The sequence below is a fragment of the Musca domestica genome, unplaced genomic scaffold, assembly GCF_030504385.1.
Source record: "Musca domestica strain aabys unplaced genomic scaffold, Musca_domestica.polishedcontigs.V.1.1 21, whole genome shotgun sequence".
Lineage (NCBI taxonomy): Eukaryota > Metazoa > Arthropoda > Insecta > Diptera > Muscidae > Musca > Musca domestica.
The window spans coordinates 5,223,198-5,243,707 of NW_026712258.1; the positions used below are offsets into that span (position 1 = coordinate 5,223,198).

At 33.5% G+C, this 20,510-nt stretch overlaps 1 protein-coding gene across 1 annotated transcript in view; it reads right to left on the bottom strand.

The window, feature by feature from the left end:
* Nucleotides 1-20,510, bottom strand: part of LOC101892363 (aminopeptidase N) — a 766,723-nt gene that overhangs the window by 480,070 nt on the left and 266,143 nt on the right. The window contains exons 3-4 of the mRNA XM_059122797.1: nt 19,238-19,491; nt 18,910-19,180 (exon numbers count right to left, since the gene is read on the bottom strand). Coding sequence (XP_058978780.1) covers nt 18,910-19,180; nt 19,238-19,491 — 525 coding nt within the window. The remainder of the gene's footprint in view (nt 1-18,909; nt 19,181-19,237; nt 19,492-20,510) is intronic.

Genomic DNA, 20,510 nt, shown 5'->3' on the forward strand with positions numbered 1-20,510 from the left:
AAATTAAAAAAAATCTTCAACTTGTTCGCTGGTTTTTTACAGCGAATATTTAAAGGTCCTTACGAAGTTTGGTCCTTACTATCATTTTGAAATTTGATTCCTTTGAAAAAATGTTCTCTATTTTTCCCGATTTTAGATTTTTTAGCAATTTTGAAAAAGTAATTAACTTTGGTTTGACCACGTTAAATTATTTTGACATCATCTTTTCAGGTCCGCCACTCCATAATTTTCGTCGCTTTCTACTACCCAAAAAGACTACACATCATATTAGAATTAAAAAAAAAACATTACAAATGTACATTCCGAAATAGTAAGTTAAAATGGAAAAAAACATGCAAAATAAAACATTACTATTGTACACTTGAAAAGTCAAAATGAAAATTTTAAAATTTCACATTTTTACGCGATTTCGTTGGATTTTATCCTTTTCTGCTAAGAGACAATTCCGAATTTGTGTGAATCGTTAAAATTAGATCAGCGGTTCATGGTCAGTTCCCTAGCCCCCAAATAAATCCCTAAGGTTGGAGGAAAGTCAACAGTATCTCGTGTAATAATATAAAGATTTTAGACAAATCAAGATAGTGGGCCTAAAAGAAGGCGTGGCCAATATTTTTTTTAAAAACCTGACTCGGGGTATGACGAATGTTTGTACAAAAAATTATGCAAATCGGTCCAGCCGTTTTCAACTGATTCCGTTACCAACAAACAACAATTGATTTTTATATATATAGATTATTTTGAATTCTGAATGAAAATATTTAAAATGAAAGGACTGACCTACGTACATCATACTTCTTTCATATAACAATAATCCGGCACGATCTTTATATTTGGGTTTTTAATGTTTTGAATTTTCAAAGCTCATTTGAGTTACTGGATTTATTTATAATCCCTTCCCATTTTGCATTTTTAATTTGCAAGATTATACTTTTGCTATAGATTTTACACTTAGAAAAATTTTCTGCTCTTTGGGTTGTGGATGTTTCGGCTTCGTCGATGCATGCATGATATGAACAAATAATGAAATATTGCATTGAGTTCCCATTGAATCGATTAAAAATTATAAATGTCTTCGGATTATAATACACACATTAACATCTCAGCTTAATTATTAGAGTAGTAAAGGGTTCTGCAACATTTTTCACTCAAAAGGTATGCCTCATGGTACAATTGCTATCACAAGATTATTTTTATATTTTATGTCGCTTCATTGTCAAATTTACATTTTGTAGTTTTTCCTTGAATATGGGCGTACAGCTGGAAAGAATTCTACATTTATTTCAAACCAAATATTTTGCTAATTTCACGCCTTTTAGAGGATATAAAAGTCAAGGTAGGATATAATCTAAAACAGAAAACTAAAATTTTAGTCTGATAAGTCATTTAAGACTTAATTATGGAATGTATGAGTATGGTTTCGCTTAGGACAAGTATGAAGACAATGCCTTGGCTTGCCTGCTACAATATTGGTAAAAGATTGTCATCCCTAATTTTTATTCGAATTGGCATTAAATTCGTTACAAGAAATTGTCTGTGTGAGTTTTCGTTTTAGTACCGAAGAAGATTAAAGTGGGCCTAAATAAAAACCTCCCCAAAATAGTTTCTTAAGATGAAGGGTTTGAAATCTTTATCTTTATATTCTTTACTCCAAGAAAAGGTAAATACACTTGGTATTCCTAAGATATGTTTTTACGTGCCAAAGAACGCCGAAAATAAAAGATAATTTATTAGTTTTGAAAATTATGGGTATCAGAATTTTCAAAACTAATAAATTATCTTTTATTTTCGATTTTTTTAGATATGCAAAAATTATTTTGCCAAACTCAATTTAGCAAATGAGTTTACCTCTATTGCTTTTTCCATGGTATATTACGTGGAATTTTCAGAACGATTGATATTAAAAATGGTATAAATCGGTCAGGCATAACGCCCATATAAGTGTATCTCGTAACATCGGTCGACCACGTGAGCCTAAATTTAACAATGAAATTTTCCATAAAACATGTTTTTATTCAGTCACGTTTTCCAATTGAAAGGGCAACAATCTGTGAAAGGTCATCATTTACGATCGAAGACACACTTGTGCACTAACTTGTTTTCTACACCCTTTCAACCGGGAGTAAAAAGGAGCAAAATCCTATACAATACAAATTTTAATATTTTTGGCCAAATTGAAATAAACTTGTGAATAAAAATAATGATAAAAAAGGAAAATGTCAAAACTATATTTTTATCTGCATTTTGATTGACAAATTTTTGTGATTTTTTAGCAGCAGTAGTAATTAACATCACTGTTTTTAATTAAATAGATTTTATAATTTTCAGAAATTTGTTTCAAAACGAATTTTCCAATTCGTTAAATCCTGCAAACAAATGCAAAATTTCGCGTGTTTTTTAAAAAAAATTTATTAAGAATTTTCAAATTTTAAAGTTGAGATTTCAACTGATTTTTCAAACATACTTTGCAATTCTGATTCTATTAATAATCAGTGTTATTAGTCAACATCAATAACTGCTAACATTTCTGCCAATCTTATTAAAACAAAACAAGTAAAAAAGCTGTAAGTTCGAAAAGTTTGCGACGAATTTGACAATTCTCAAAAACAACAAAATCCCTTAAAACTTCTGTTAAAATCTTTAAACAACAGAATGTAGCTATTATATTAGGGTTTATACGACGACATGAAACTGCTTAGGTAACATTTGTCATAAGCCATTACAGTATTCAATTGCGAAACTTAAAAAAAATCGCTAAATGTCGATAAAATCAAAATACCGAATATCGGGAGGTCCCGTCTATGGGGCTATACGAAGACGGGGACCTGCACAGACAATTTTCTGTCGTAGACTATAGTATCCATTGCGAACTTCAAATATGAAATTAGAAACAATTCTGGTAAAAAATGTTCCTAAAATCATTAAAATAGCGAATATCGGGAGGTATCGTTATATGGGGGCTTTATGAAGAGGTGGACCTGCACAGACAATTTTCTGTCTTAGGCTGTAGTATCCATTATGAAGTTTAAATACCAAATTTGAAACAATTCCGGTGAATAAATTCGCTAAAATCATCAAAACATCGAATATCGGAAGGTACCGTTTTATGGGAGCTCTACGAAGACGTGGACCTGCACAGACTGTCTTAGGCTGTAGTATCCATTATGAACTTTAAATACCAAATTTGATACAATTCCGGTGAAGAAATTCGCTATAATCATCAAAATACCAAATATCGGGAGGTACCGTTATATATGAACCTGCACAGACAATTTCCTGTCATAGGCTGTAGCATCCAATTCGAACATCAAATACCGAATTTGAAAGCATTCCGGTGAATAATGTCGCTAAAATCAACGAAGTACCGGATGTCGGGAGATACCGTTATATGGGGGCTATATCAATGCCAAAAGTCCTGCAGACATAACATACATTTGAGCAAAATGTTATCAATCTGCTTCAATTCGTTCGGAAGCTAGAGTGATTTCCACAGACGGACGAATATCGCTAAAGCGACATAGAATTTTATGCTGATCAAAAATATATATACTTTTGGGGTCTAAAATGTGTATTTCGAGGTGTTACAAACGGGATGACAAACATAATATACCCTTCATACTATGCTGGAGGGTATAAAAAGGTGATTCAAAAGAGATTGGTTGGTGTGTGCTTTAAAACAAGTATATCCTTTAAAGATTGCAACCAGAAAAATACCTATTTCACATTTGCCAGGATCCGCCTTACTTAAAGCGTTCCACACTATAAAGAGTTACGATATCCATAGGGTCGCGTGTCGACTTTTTTATTGGATTCTCAAAGGACATGCTTCCTATACCTTAAACCTCATTGTAGTGTGTTAAAGCAACAAACAATAAATTCCACCTAATAATTATCTTGGAGTGTTTGATCTACATATAATGGAAATATCTTTTTAACCCGTATTGGAAATCAGCTTCCTCAACCAAGTGGTCGCACATCAATTAATTGGAATCACCAGAAGATAAGTGATCACACCAGTTATATGCACCTATAATACGATACACTCCAAATATGCAAATCATCTCACAATATTTTTTCCATGCCGGCAGCACCCAACATTTGATTTTTTCCCGATGTGCATGAGATACATAGTCTTAAACAACGTGCAACTTCAGATACAACATTGCGTACTTGTAACAAGTCTTCAAAAGACCCCTTGCTGATTATAAATTGTGAGCTGATGTCACTCAACTGAATGTGGATTTCAGATGTACTTTTTTTTAAGTCAAGAGTGTTTTAGAGAATTGTAATTAACGTAAGAGACAGCACTCTCCCCATTCCATATACTCTTATTTTGCAGCAACAACAACCATCAATTTCGATGCATGAGGCCTTCTTTATTCCATAGTTAGTTGTAAATTTGGTAACAGCTGATTCTTTTTTGTTATTGATATTTCAGTGCTCTCTTACATTGACTTATTAAAAAAAGTAATTAGTTAAAATAACCAATGAGTGTCGTTCATAATGATTTCTCTCAATTGAGGTGAATATTGCCATAGTATAAAAACGGTTCAGATTAATTATTCGCTCTCAATTTAATTCGTCATTTTTTATATCATTGTTTTCCTAAGCGGTTTGCTTGCTTTTATATGCAGATATCTTTAGTATTTTTAACTCCTTAAGGACTGTACATGTCTTATAAATGTTTCGGATCTAAAATAATTATATTTCTAAATATTTCAATCCTATATCAATTTTTTATGAAGCTATAAGCTTATAATTTCATTTTCTTTGTTTTTATAAATATTATTTAAGGAATTGCATTATGTTTTGAATAAAAAAATCTTTATAATCCACTTTATTTATGGAATAGTCGAGTTTTATATAAAAAGGGAGAATATATGAATTCAATGTATTAATAAAGGTTTTTCTGAAGAAGGACCGAACCACCCCATCTGAATGATCGCTGGCATAGCAAAGACAACAGAAGCCCCTTATCAATGGTGTTAAGATTTGTAAAAACGGATACCATATCCTCCCGGACACTACACATTTGGAAGAAACTTGAAAACCTAAAAAAATCGCCGAAAAATACCGTTTAAATGAAACCCGTAGTTTAAACATGAAATTTTAAACCAATCTTGTTAAATAATGTTGCAATCATGTAAATACCGAATATTGGAAGATACCGTTATATGCGAGCTATACGAAACCGTGGACCTGCACAAGTAGTTATAGTACCCAAAATATCTTCAAATTCGAAATTTGAAACGATTCCGCTTTGCGATGTCGCTAAGACCATCAAAATAGTGAATATTGAGATGTACCGTTAAATGGGGGCTATACAAAAGCGTGGACCGACATACGCCATTTACGAACTTAACCCGCCTACTCGCAAAAACACATGTGTTCAAAATTTTAGTATTCTATATCAATTCGTTCCAAAGATAATGTGATTACAATAGACAGACGGACATTGATATATCGACTTAAAATTGACTGATCCAGAATATATGTACTTTGTTGGGGGTATGATGAGTATTTCGGTGAGTTACAAACGGAATGACAAAGTTAATATATTCACCATAGAATGGATGGAAAAAAATGTTTCACGTTAACTGCACACTATTGGCAATTAAATTGATGTGATTGTTTGAAATTTCACTTTTTAACACTTGCATAGACCCAATACCACAAAATATTAATCAACCTTGGCCAAATAGCTCAGCACCGCAGCAGTACGAAAATACTAGAGTATTCAGTTAATCGGTTTTGTCCGATTAAAATATTAATCGACTTGGGGGTTTTTAGTTTGTTCGATTAAGAGTATTAAATTGTTTGAATAATTTGATTTATCGAATAATTTCTGTATACTTAAAGTGAAAAAATAGCAAAAAACATCAAAATTACATTAAAACCTAAAAACAAACATAAAATAATAATTCATATGAATTCAACAACGTTTAATACAAAATAAGATTGTTTTTATTTAAAATGTTTCAAGTCAGATCTATTAAGATAATATGCAATTTTTTTTATTGGTTCTTCATTTATAGTAGTATTATGCACATGACCCAAATTGTAAACATGCGTAGAAGTTGAGGAACATACACATTTGTAAATATTATGTTTTCCTTAACAATCTTCTTCAAATGAATATTCGTCATGAAAGTTAACCATAAACTTGTAAGAATACAAAGCAACCAAAACAAATATTTATTTTTGAGTTCAATATTGCTTAAAAAAAGTTCAGCCTTAAAATAACTTTCTTTTTAATTTTATGAGATATTATTAAAAAAAATGTAGAAAAAATTACGATAAGTTACAGTCAGCGTTCGAAAATAAACAGTACACAAAGATAGTGTACCGGTACGCTACCACTAAAAAATATTTTAGTGATACTGTACCGGAACACAACGATGATCGTAATGTACCGCAGTCGGAGCACTAAAAAATCGTAGTGTACCGGAGTCGGAGTACTAAAAAATCATAGTGTTCCGCAATCGGAACACTTAAAATCTTTTTATTAAAATTTGCAAATTACATAAAACTTCGTTAACGTTTGATTCATTTATATTGAACATATAAGTTAACGTTAACTTCTTTATTTCTGTTTCTGTTGCGCGTGCAAGTTCGATGGCACTTAAATATGCTTGCAAAATGCTTACAATGCATTCATGTCATTCATTCGTATAAACAACAGATAAATGCTTACATTTTAAGAAACCTAACTCTAAGAAATAATAAAATCAAAAGTGCTAACGTTGCACTAAATACATTGTCCAACAAAACTTAATTTTAAGAATAAAGGAAAAATAAAGTCAGTCCCATTTTGTCACTCGAAAAAGAACGTTATGTTTAATTGGCGCCCAACGAAAAATTAAAAGCACCCAAACGGCTGCAAAGTTAATAAAGGCACCTCATGAAGCTGCAAACTGTCAACTAAAAATTAAAGCACCCAAACGGCTGCAAATTAATAAAGGCACCTCATAAGCTGCAAACTGCTAACTAAAAACATCAAAACCTGTGGAAGAAGGCACCTCATAAAGCTGCGTACTGGTAACTAAAAACATCAATAACCTGTTGAAGAAGACACCCTATAAAGGCTGTAAATCAACACTAAATCCACAAAAGCTGTGGGAAAAACTTGTGGAGTACGAGAGAGTCAACGACATCCAGCCGGCTCAAAAGATTGAAGACACCCCCTTAGTAGCGGAAGCAAAAAGGAATACGGAGAATCAACAGGAGACGGCATGCTCTACAAAGTTTTATTGTAAGTTTAGAAAAAAAAGTGATAGTGTTTAAGTGAAGAAAAAAAAACTAAAAACATTGATAAAAACAACTTCCCTATTATTAATTTTGAAAAGTTAAAACAAAACAGACGGCATGCTCTATAAAGTTGTATTGTAAATTTAGAGATAAAAAGTGATAGCGTTTAAGAAAAAAAAAAACCCAAAAACTAAAAACATTGATAAAACAATTTTCCTATTATTAATTCTGAAAAGTTAAAACAAAACAAAATTGTAAAAATATAATCTGTGTTCTAAAAGGTTAACAACTAAATAGTGATCGTTTAAAATGTCCAACCCCAATAACCTCATCCGACCACCCATCCTTAACGTCAATAACTCCGACGGACAAAATAATAACGGACAGAATAATAATAACAATAATAGCGCAATAAATTCAGCAAACATGGAACAAACCATTGCCAGAATCTGTGCACAGCAATGCCAAATTGCCATAGCCCAATTTTTAAGACCTAGTTCAGACATAGCAGGCGAAGACGAAACTATCGACGTCAGATATAGAGAAAACTTGACAGATTTAGATAAAGTACCCGACGTAGTGAGAAGCTTGAGAGAATTTTCAGGAAAAGCATCGGAATTCAGCTCTTGGAAAAAGAGTGTCGAAAGGATCCTTAAGTTATACGAATCTACAAAAGGTACCCCAAAATACTTTGCCATCCTTAACACCATAAGGAATAAAATCATCGGTAATGCCGATGCGGCCTTAGAGTCTTACAATACACCCCTTAATTGGAGTAGTATTTCAAAGTGTCTAACGCTTCACTACGCAGATAAGCGTGATCTTACGACACTAGAATATCAAATGACAACCTTAATACAAGGTAACAACAGTATCCAAGATTTTTATCAAGAAGTGTATTCACACCTTACGCTTATTATGAACAAATTGTCATGTCTCGATGTAGGTAAAGAAGCTCTAGATATCCTAGCCCAAACTTATAGGGATAAAGCTTTAGACATTTTCATAAGAGGACTAAAAGGACAAATGTCAATTCATCTTGGCATGAAAGAACCGACGGATCTCCCACAAGCACTACAATTATGTCTCAAAATGGAAAATCAATTCGCTAGAGCACAATTTGCTAACTCACACAATCCAACAGTTAAAAATAATAGACTAAATTTTCAGAAACCACCCCATCCAAAAACTCATTTTCAAAATACGAATCAGATGCCATTTTACCCACAATTGGCATATTTGCCACAACACTCTGGTGTTCGACAAAATAATTCTAATCCTCCTATTTATCCTCGTAATAATTACAATCAACATAATTACCCCCAAAATCAAAATTTGCAACCACCAAGACCAACAGCACCAAAACCTCAGCCCAAGCCTGAGCCGATGGAAATAGATGCTTCCATGCAATCCCGAGCTGTTAACTACATGAATAGGCCAGCACAAAATAATAGATTTTATGGAAAGAGACCATCAGAACATTCTGACCAATTTAGGAGACCTGATAAGGCACAAAGAAATTTTCATGTAGACACAGATGAATTAGGTCCCACCGCTGAAGAATACGAAACAATGTTAGAGCAGTATGAAAATCAAGAACAATTATCTGATCTCAATGATTACATAAAAAATCAATATGATGTTCTTGACAACGATGACAAAGAAGATACACAAGAATTCGTAGATATTCATTTTTTAGATTAACGAATTCGTCCTTACCTTATTTTGAATGTAGGACGAATTCAGGGCAAATTCTTAAAATCTTGATTGATACGGGTTCAAATAAAAACTATATCCAACCTGGACTTATAAAAAATCCTTTAGAAAATAAAACCCCGTTTTTTGCAAACTCAGTAGGAGGAAAAACAGCAATAACACAACACACTTTTATTAATCTTTTTGACAAAAATTGTTGCCCTCTACAATTCTTCCTTTTACCAACCCTTAAATCTTTTGACGGAATTTTAGGAAACGATAGCTTAAAAAAACTATCTGCTGTCATTTATACGTCAAAAGACTACATGCTTATAGACAATAGAATAAAAGTGAAAATAAAGCAGAAATTATCTAGATCTGTGAACACTATCGACCTTAGGACAGACCATTTAACCCCACAAGAGAAACAAAAATTAGATCTAGTGATCCAAAGGCATAAATCACTCTTTGGGGAACCAAATCAAAAACTTACTTACACTACGACAGTAGTCGCCGATATTCAGACTACCAATGTCGAACCAGTTTATTCAAAATTTTATCCCTACCCTATGCATTTGAAAGGAGAAGTAGAAAAACAAATAAAGGAACTCCTCGATCAAGGTATAATTAGACCTTCACGGTCACCATATAATTCACCCATCTGGATCGTGCCAAAAAAATCGGATGCATCAGGCAAAGTGAAATACAGAATGGTGATAGACTATAGAAAATTAAATAAGGAGACAATTCGAGATAGATATCCCATCCCAGAAATAAATGAAATCCTACCACAAATAGGAAAAAATAAACTGTTTAGTGTATTAGATTTAAAAAGTGGATTTCACCAAATATTACTTAGGGAAAGTGATAGAGAAAAAACTGCCTTTTCTATTAATAATGCAAAATACGAATTCACTCGACTTCCATTTGGTTTGAAAAATGCTCCGTCCATATTCCAACGAGCCTTGGACGACATTCTTAGGGAGCACATTGGCAAAATATGTTTCATCTATATGGATGATATAATAATATTCGCAGAGGATGAAGATTCACATCTCAAGAATATTTCAACCATATTCGAGACATTAGAGAAAGCCAATATAAAGGTACAACTCGACAAATGTGAATTTTTGAAAAAAGAAGTTGAATTCCTAGGTTTCATAATATCCGATTCCGGTATAAAAACAAACCCAAAAAGGGTTGAAGCAATAGAAAAATTTCCACTTCCGTTAACACTAAAAGACTTAAGATCATTTTTAGGACTTTGTAATTTCTACAGACGCTTTATTAGAGATTATGCCAAAATTTCTAAACCTCTGACAATATATTTAAGGGGGGAGGCAGGACGTGCGTCCAAATACGTTTCCAATAAAATGGCCATAGATCTCGATCAAGAAGCAGTAGAAGCTTTTAATAAATTAAAGAGAATATTGTCATCGGAAGACGTAATATTGGCATATCCCGATTTTAATAAAGAATTTGAACTTACTACGGACGCTTCGCACTATGCAATGGGCGCAGTGCTTTCACAAGATAATAAACCAATTGTATTTTTGTCTAAAACTTTCAAAAAGGAAGAGGAACATTATGCAACAAACGAAAAGGAGATGCTTGCAATTACTTGGGCTCTCAAATCCCTCAGAAACTACCTTTACGGTTCTGCCAAACTTAAAATTTATACCGATCACCTTCCACTGACATACGCATTGAATAATAAAACAGCTAATTTCAAGCTAAGAAGATGGAAAGCCTTCCTTGAGGAATTCAATTACGAATTACTATACAAACCCGGTAGTACAAATGTAGTTGCCGATACACTATCAAGACCTCCTAAAGAACCAGAAGAGATAAATGCTCTGACTTCGACCCAACACAGTCATGAAAGCTCATCTCATAATTTAATACAATACACTGACGCTCCGATAAACGCATTTAAGAATCAAATTCTCATCTCTTCAGAAGATGATGAACCATCTTATAAATTTGAAATTGTCTTTCCAACTTATCACAGACATACTATAAATGAACGAAATATTACACCAGAATTTCTCAGAGACATTTTGAAGAAATATTTAAACCCATCGGTAACAAACTGCTTAAAGACTAATGACGAAATCTTGGGAGTATTGCAAGAAGTGTTCCGTGATAATTTCACACAATACAAAGTCAAATATTCAAGACAAATGGTAACCGACTTGAAAAATGATGAAGACCAAGAAAACAAGATTATTGCTGAACATAATAGAGCACACCGAAATAGCGTAGAAAATAAAGCACAGTTATTGACAAAGTACTACTTTCCCAGAATGCAAGCTAAAATTAAGAAAATAGTCGATCAATGTAAAGTTTGCAAAGAAAACAAATACGATAGACATCCTAATAAGATAGGCCTACAGGAAACACCTATCCCACAAAATCCTGGACAGATTGTTCACATAGACATTTACATAACCGAAAAGACATCCGTATTGACGGCTATAGACAAGTTTTCTAAATACGCTCAAGCAAAAATTCTGAAATCAAGATCAGCAGAAGACATTAAAGAACCACTTAGGGAATTAGTCATATCCTTTGGAATTCCTGAAATAATAGTTATCGACAACGAAAGATCTTTTAATTCCAAAGCAATAGTTTTCATGTTAGAAAATCAGTACAACATCAAATTGTTCAAAATCCCGCCGTACAGTAGTACTGTAAATGGGCAAATTGAGCGGTTCCACTCTACACTGTCAGAGATAATGCGATGTCTAAAAGCACAGAACTTACACAAATCCTTCTCAGAGCTTTTACATAGATCCATTTACGAATATAATAACACAATACACTCAAGCATTCAAAAGAAACCAGTTGAAGCATTTCTTGGAAAAAGGGCAAACATGAGTCAGGATGATATAGAGAAAGAAAGATCCGAAATTGCCCAAAGGCTTAAAGAAAAACAAGCAGAAGATATTAACTACCACAATAAGAAAAGGACTCAACCAAAAACCTATACGCCAGGAGAAATCATATTCGTAAAAGAGAATAGGAGACTTGGGACAAAGTTAAGTAAGGCATACAGACAAGAAATAGTAAAAGAAAACCAAAATACAACTGTTATTACAGAATCAGGAAAAACCGTACACAAAAACAATATCAGAAATTAAGAAATCAAATATTTTCAGATTTTTATTCGCCACGGCGACCGCCTATGTCAAGATTTTGGACTATACAAACTCTCAAATTGTTGCGTTTGATTCCGGTTTGGCAAAAATTCAAGATGGTAACTTCAGGATAATTCATATCATTGACATCGACAAATATCAAGAAACAATAAATTCCCTACAAAACATCCTTTCCCAGAACATAACCAAACACCATTTCCTTCATCCCTTCCTAACCCATGAGCTGACAGAGATTCAAGGATACTTGGACCGTTTGAAGCCAAACGTGAAAAATAAACGATCATTGAATTTTATAGGTTCAGCGTGGAAATGGATTGCTGGAAATCCAGACCACGATGATTTTGAAATAATAGCTCAGAAAACTAATGAAGTTCTAGAAAACAATAATAAACAAGTTGTAATTAACAAATTGTCATTGAGAAAAATTAATGAGTTAACACAAATAACTAATGAAATAATAAAAAGTATAAATTACAGTGATGTAAACAGAGATAGATTAAGTTCAAAATTAAAATTTAAAATAGAAATATTAAAACAAGAAATTGTAAATATTCAATACGCTATCCATTGGGCAAAAATAGGAATTGTAAACTCATTCATACTTTCATCTGACGAGATAAATATTATTAAAAATATAATTGAAAAAGATTCAATACCGTTTGTTAATGTAGAAGAAATCTTTGAATTTGCTCAAATAAAAATCGCAACTAATAATCAATCTATCATTTATATTATTAGAATACCAATGACAGACAACAAAGTTTGTAATAGATTATTACTGAAACCTATAAAATTTGAGAAGTTCGTCAATAAATTAAAATTCGAAAATGTAATAATGTGCAAACAAGATTTAAAATTATACGGAATCAAGAGTGAATGCATGAAATACAATAATATAAGTATCTGTAATAGCATAAACTTAGAAGCTATAGAGAATAACACCTGTATTTCTAATTTGTTAAATAGCAAGACATCGAATTGCACGGTAACTGATAACAAAACAGTACCAACAGTTGAAGAAGTTTCTCCAGGGGTAATCCTGTTAAATAATTTCAATGAAACAATCCTAATAAATAATGTTGCACAAAGACTTATTGGATCGTATGTCATCCAATATAGCAACACTACACTAAGTATTTCCGACAAATCTCATTATAAGGTCCAAGATCTGCAAAAGGGGAAAAGAAATTATACTCACCCCGTCTATAGCAGATTCATGTCCGTATGACGCACGTAATCGTGTTCCTATGCCGGAAGTAGTGGAATTGCCGGGAATACGAAGAATTTCTCATATTCCCTATTTTTGACCGATCGAGGACGCTCGGTTTAAAGAGGGGAGGAGTTAACGTTAACTTCTTTATTTCTGTTTCTGTTGCGCGTGCAAGTTCGATGGCACTTAAATATGCTTGCAAAATGCTTACAATGCATTCATGTCATTCATTCGTATAAACAACAGATAAATGCTTACATTTTAAGAAACCTAACTCTAAGAAATAATAAAATCAAAAGTGCTAACGTTGCACTAAATACATTGTCCAACAAAACTTAATTTTAAGAATAAAGGAAAAATAAAGTCAGTCCCATTTTGTCACTCGAAAAAGAACGTTATGTTTAATTTATATATGAGAAATATTTTTAGGTCGCGCGTTTTTGTAATTATTCACTGAACGTTTGATAAGAATTGAAAGCCAGGACATTGGCCTTTTGCAAATATTGTAAAAAATATTCTTCTTAAAAATAATAGACTACCTGTACTCCGATGCGGAATTGGGACAAACGCCGAAATCATAGAACTGATTCTAAACACTCAGCCATACTTTGTAAAATTTATAGTTTTTTACACGTACATTCATTGATTTTCGGCACCACAAAATAGGTGTGTCTGGTTACCCTAAAACTTGTAACAATTGTTACAAATTGTTACTGTAAGTCGTCTGTTAACCCAAAAATTCTGCAAAAGAGAGCGGTTGGAGAGAGAAATTTTGACAGTTCTTTCAGTGATAGTTTGCAAATTCTTGCTGGAAAAATTTCTTCTTGCAATCTCTTGCAACTCTTCTTCTTCTCATTCATCGACATTCAATCAGATGTTTTGTATTGTTTATTTCTTTTCGTGGTTTTAATTTAAAAATATTGTTTTGGAATTAGCAAGACTAATTGTTTTTGTAGAACAACTTTACAAAATGTGAAAAAAAGTAAATATTAATATGTAATAAGAAAATAAAAGACTATTTCCAACATTTTTAGACAAATGCCATTAGCAACAGGTTTAAAAGATTCCGCGGAACACATCATATCTATCTTCCTTTTATTGCTCATATTTTTATTTTATTGTCAATTTCCTTTTTATTTATAAAACTTGTGAAATTGGTGGTGGTTCCTTTCGTTTAATTCTTTTAATGGGGGACAAATTGGTTTGTTTTGACAAATCAGCTGATTAGTTGCAAGCTTCTGCAGGAATACCGTCTGTTTACTTTTCGCAATTTCCTTGCAAAAGAGAATAAAACAACCTTACTCTCTCAGAAAGATGTTGCTGGACAATTCCTGCAGGGAAAGAAACCAGACACACCTAATAACAGGTAGATGATCTGCATAACAACCCATTACAACGCAACCACTAAAATACCTTTTTCGCATCAAATTAAAAATTTCAATTTAATGGTTATTATCACTTCATATTTTGTCCTTTTTATACCCTCCACCATACTATGGAGGGTATATTAACTTTGTCATTCCGTTTGTAACTCCTCGAAATACTCATGTCAGACCCAACAAAGTCCGTCTGTCTATCTGTTGTAATCACGCTATCTTTCGAACGAATTGAGGTAGAAGGCTAAAATTTTGCACACATGTTTATTTTTCCAGTAGTCAGGTTAAGTTCGTAAATGGGTCATGTAGGTCCACGTTTTCATATAGCCTCCATATAACGATACCACCCGATATTCAGTTTTTTGATGATTTTAGCGACATTATTAACCGGATTTGTTTCAAATTTGGTATTTAAAGTTTGTAATGGCTACTACAGCTTTAGACAGAAAACTTTCTGTGCAGGTCCACGTCTTCGTATAGCCCCATATAACGGTACCTCCCTATATTCGGTATTTTGATGATTTAAGCGACATTATTAACCGGATTTGTTTCAAATTTAGTATTTGAAGTTCGAAATGCATACTGCATACCCATATAAAGGTAACTCCCGATATTTGGTATTTTGATGATTTTAACGACGTTATTAACCGGATTTGTTTCAAATTTGGTATTTGAAGATTGTAATGGATACTACAGCCTTAGACTGAAAACTGTCTGTGCAGGTCTACGTCTTCGTATAGCCCCCATATAACGGTACCTCCCTGTATTCGGTATTTTGATGATTTCAGCGACATTATTATCCGGAATTGTTTGGTATTTGAAGTTCGAAATGCATACTACAGCCCAAGACAGAAAACTGTCTGTGCAGGTCCACGTCTTCGTATAGCCCCCATATAACGATACCTTCCGATAATCGGTATTTTGATGATTTTAGCGACGTTATTAACCGGATTTGTATTTGAAGTTCGAAATGCATACTACAGCCTAAGACAGAAAACTGTCTGTGCAGGTCCACGTCTTCGTATAGCCCCCATATAACGGTACCTTCCTATATTCGGTATTTTGATGATTTTAGCGTCAATATTCACCGGAATTGTTTCAAATTACGTATTTAGAGTTCGTAATGGGAACTACAGTCTGTGACAGAAAATTGTGTGTGCAGGTCCACGTCTTCGTATAGCCCCCATATAAAGGTAACTCCCGATATTTGGTATTTTGATGATTTTAACGACGTTATTAACCGGATTTGTTTCAAATTTGGTATTTGAAGATTGTAATGGATACTACAGCCTTAGACTGAAAACTGTCTGTGCAGGTCTACGTCTTCGTATAGCCCCCATATAACGGTACCTCCCTGTATTCGGTATTTTGATGATTTCAGCGACATTATTAACCGGAATTGTTTGGTATTTGAAGTTCGAAATGCATACTACAGCCCAAGACAGAAAACTGTCTGTGCAGGTCCACGTCTTCGTATAGCCCCCATATAACGATACCTTCCGATAATCGGTATTTTGATGATTTTAGCGACGTTATTAACCGGATTTGTATTTGAAGTTCGAAATGCATACTACAGCCTAAGACAGAAAACTGTCTGTGCAGGTCCACGTCTTCGTATAGCCCCCATATAACGGTACCTTCCTATATTCGGTATTTTGATGATTTTAGCTACGTTATTAACCGGAATTGTTTCAAATTACGTATTTAGAGTTCGTAGTGAGAACTACAGTCTGTGACAAAAAATTGTGTGTGCGGGTTCAGGTCTTCGTGTAAGCCCCACTTACCAGTACCTCCCTATATTCGGTATTTTGACGAGCTTAGGTACAATACCCACCGAAATTGTTTGAGACGCGTATTTGAAGTTCGTAATAAATGCTACAGCCTATGGCAGAATGGTTATTATGATTTTGCTACATTGTTCACCGTTTATATTAAGTTTCGAATTTGAATATGGTAATGACTTATGGCAAATGCCTATGTAGGTCCACGTCGTATAGAGACCAATATAACGGCTATATTCGGTATTTTTTAAATGTTAACAATTTTTTTAAGGATTTCATCTCCAAATTCATTCCAAATGGCGGAGGGTATTCAAATTTCGGCCCGGCCGAACCTACTGCTTTTTAATTTGTTGTTCATTATTCTATTCTCATATTTCTTCAATTTCGCAACCAATCGAAATATACATGATAAATAAAATAAATCTAGTTTTTATTTTCATAATATTGAAGTGTATCAGTAATTTTTGCATTATCAAAAACATCAAACATCTAATATTTCTCACAAATCGTAAACAATACATATGTGGTACCGGTACATTATTTTTTTAATGTTCCTCCATGTGGTACACTACGATTTTGTACTGCTCCGACTGTGGTACAGTACGTTCCTCGTTGTGCTCCGGTACAGTATCACTAAAATATTTTTTAAGGGTTGTGTTCCGGTACGGTACATTATCTTACTGTACTGTTTAGTTACAATTCAAAATTGAACTTAGATTAGCTGACAAGCTCGAAATCATATGGACGTGTGTGTACGTTAACAACACACAATGATAAAAATATGTTTCAGGCTACACATTCGGTTAAAACAAAAATAGTAGAATCCGAAACCTGAGCTATTTGTTATTCTATGTGTTCTGAATGTTTATACCCTACACCACAAGGTGGTCAGGGTATTATGTCTTTGTGCATTTGTTTGTAACAGGCAAAAGTAAATGAGATAGACCCATAGTTCCTTTTGATGATCTGCATAGAATCACATTCTGAGTCGATTTATGCATGTCCGTCCGTCTGACCATGTATTTTTGTAAACAAAGTACAGTTAGCATTTATTATCTGATCTAGATGAAATTTTGCACTAATCATTTGTTTGGCCCAAGGACGAGCCCTATTAAAATTGGAGATAATCGGTACAAATTTATATATAGCTCCCATATATTTCTTCGTTCGATTTGCCTTTTATTGTGCACCAAACGTGTAATTACAGCCCGAATAGTATGGAATTTTGTACATACAACCAAATAATACTGAAAATAAGTATGCCAAATTTGATCGAAATCGGTCCAGATATAGCTATAGCTTCCATATATATTGTTCATCCGATTTGTTATTTTTGTCCTACGCAGCCGTAATATGCACTCTGTAACAACGATATTTGGGAAAATATATCAAATGCAGCTCAGGAATACCTTTGCTAAATTTCATCGAGATCGGTTCAGATTTGGATATAGCTCCCATATATAACTTCGTCCGATTTACCTTTTATTGTGCACCAAAGTCTAATATTTACCCAAATATGATGGAATTTGGCACATACGACCGAATTGAGTCTAGAAGCTAGTACACCAAATTTTGTGAAGATCGGTTTAGAAATAGCTATAGCTCCCATATATATTGTTCATCCGATTTGTTGTATTTGTTACCCACAGCCGTAATATGTACTCCGTAACAACGATATTCAGGGAAATATATCAAATACAGCTCAGAAATAACTTTGCCAAATTTTATCGAGATCGGTTCAGATTTGGATATAGCACCCATATATATCTTTATCTGATTTCAAATTAATTTTTCACCAAATGGGCAATACAATTCCGAATTTAAAAGATACAAATACTTCGGCGTAACTTTAAATTATAATCATACCTCCCATAAAACTTTTGAATTCTCCCATAAAACTTTTAATTGTTATGTGGAGCTCTACTAAATTAGCAAAGTGGTGTAGGGTATCATAAAGTCGACCCGCCCGACTTTAGGACTTTACTGGTTAGCCTCATTATTGTTTATATTAATGTTAGTACACACATAATGTTAAAGTCAAATATAAAGCTACTTTATTTACAATTGTTTTAAGCATATCTATAATATATTTTATGGCGCTTCACACAATATATTAATGGTACATATTAAAATAGTCGTAGTATAAGTTTAATGTAAATATAATATATGTATATTGTATAGCATTGTACACCATATGGTTTATAAAGTATAGAATTTCGTTTAAGTTTTATAAATGTTGGGCGCGTCTAAAAGCCTGCTACAAAAATGTTAATTATATAATGTAATATACTGTTATGTAATGTAAAAATCACTTTATATATGACTCTAACATCATGTGGAATCTAGCCTTTAACAGATAAAGGTTGGAAAAAACACCTTCTTCGCTAAGGCAAAATTTTTGAACAGTTTAAAGCACATTCGATTATGTATATACTACTTACCTTGAAACCGGGTTCATCTAGGCAAGGAAAGAGTCTGCGAGCATTGTTTGGTCTCATGAATGTAGCCAGATAAAAACGTTCCATTCCATCGGGTGCGATGTATGAACCTTTGAACATACCATCATTACTTTTCCATATGCCCCCTTCAAAATCCATGCTTAACTCGCAATGATGACATTCCTTTAATGTGTCTTTCAGATAAACGACGAATATAGTTTTCTTTGGCAGACGATCTCCCCGCAGAATTGGAATGCTCTCTATTTTAAAATCACTACAATTTAACGAAATTTATTAAGTTTAGGTAAAATTCATAGATGAAATAATTTACCCATTGTCCCACGTTTGCTTAGATAGTTTTATGGATCTATCATTTATTTGTAGATCATAATGTGCGTGTAAAGAAATTTTTCGAGTAGGCACACCCCAACTTAAATTCATTTTGATATGTCCAGAAAATGAATTATCCTTAATGTTAGGTCTTAAGTCAATTTCATAGCCATTAGGTGAAATATCTTTTGACAGGCGTTCATCAGGGATGAGGGCATAAGATGCTGATAGGTTGATGCTTCGTTTTGTTTTTACCTTAAAAATAGAGTGATAACTTTTTTCATTCAATACATTCGCTGATAAATACTATTCTGTTATAAGCAGCTGTATATATACGATATTTTAGGATTATTGAGCATATATGAGTTAAGAACAAGTTAAAAAGCAGTAAGTTCGGTCGGTTCGGAATGCCCTCGATAAAAATATCGAATATTGCCGTTATATTGGGGTCTATACGACGTGGACTTACATAGGCATTGTTTGTCATAAGCCATTACTATATTCAAATTCGAAACTTGAAATAAACCGTGAATAATGTAGCTAAAATCATCAAAATATCGTATATAGGGAGGTACCGTTATATCGGAGCTATGCGAAGACATGGACCAGCGTAGACAATTTTTTGTCACAGGCTGTAGCATCCACTACGAACTTCAAATACGACATCTCAAACATTTTCGGTGAGTATTGTACCTAAACTCGTCAAAATACCGAATATAGGGAGGTACTGATGTATGGGGCCTATACGAAGACCTGGACCTGCACAGTCAAGTTTCTGTCACAGATTGTAGTTCCGATTACGAACTCTAAATACGTAATTTGAAACAATTCCGGTGAATAATGACGCTAAAATCATCAAAATACCGAATATCGGGAGGTACCGTTATATGGGGACTATATGAAAACGTGGACCTACAAGGCCCATTTACGAAATTAACCTGCCTACTGGAATAAACATGTGTGCAAAATGTTAGCTTTCTATCTCAATTCGATCGAAAGATAGCGTGATTAAACCTGACAGACAGACAGACGGACATTGCAAAATCGACTTAGAATTTTACGCTGATCAAGATCGAGGAGTAACAAGCGGAATGACAAAGTTAATATTCCCTCCATAGTATGGTAGAGAGTATAAAAAAGCTGTAAGTTCGGCCGGGTCGAACTTTGAATAACCTCCACCCTTTGGAACGAATTTGGCAATTCTCAAAAACAATAAAATCCGTTAAGAATTCTTTTAAAATGTTGAAAATACCGAATGTAGCTATTTTGTTAGG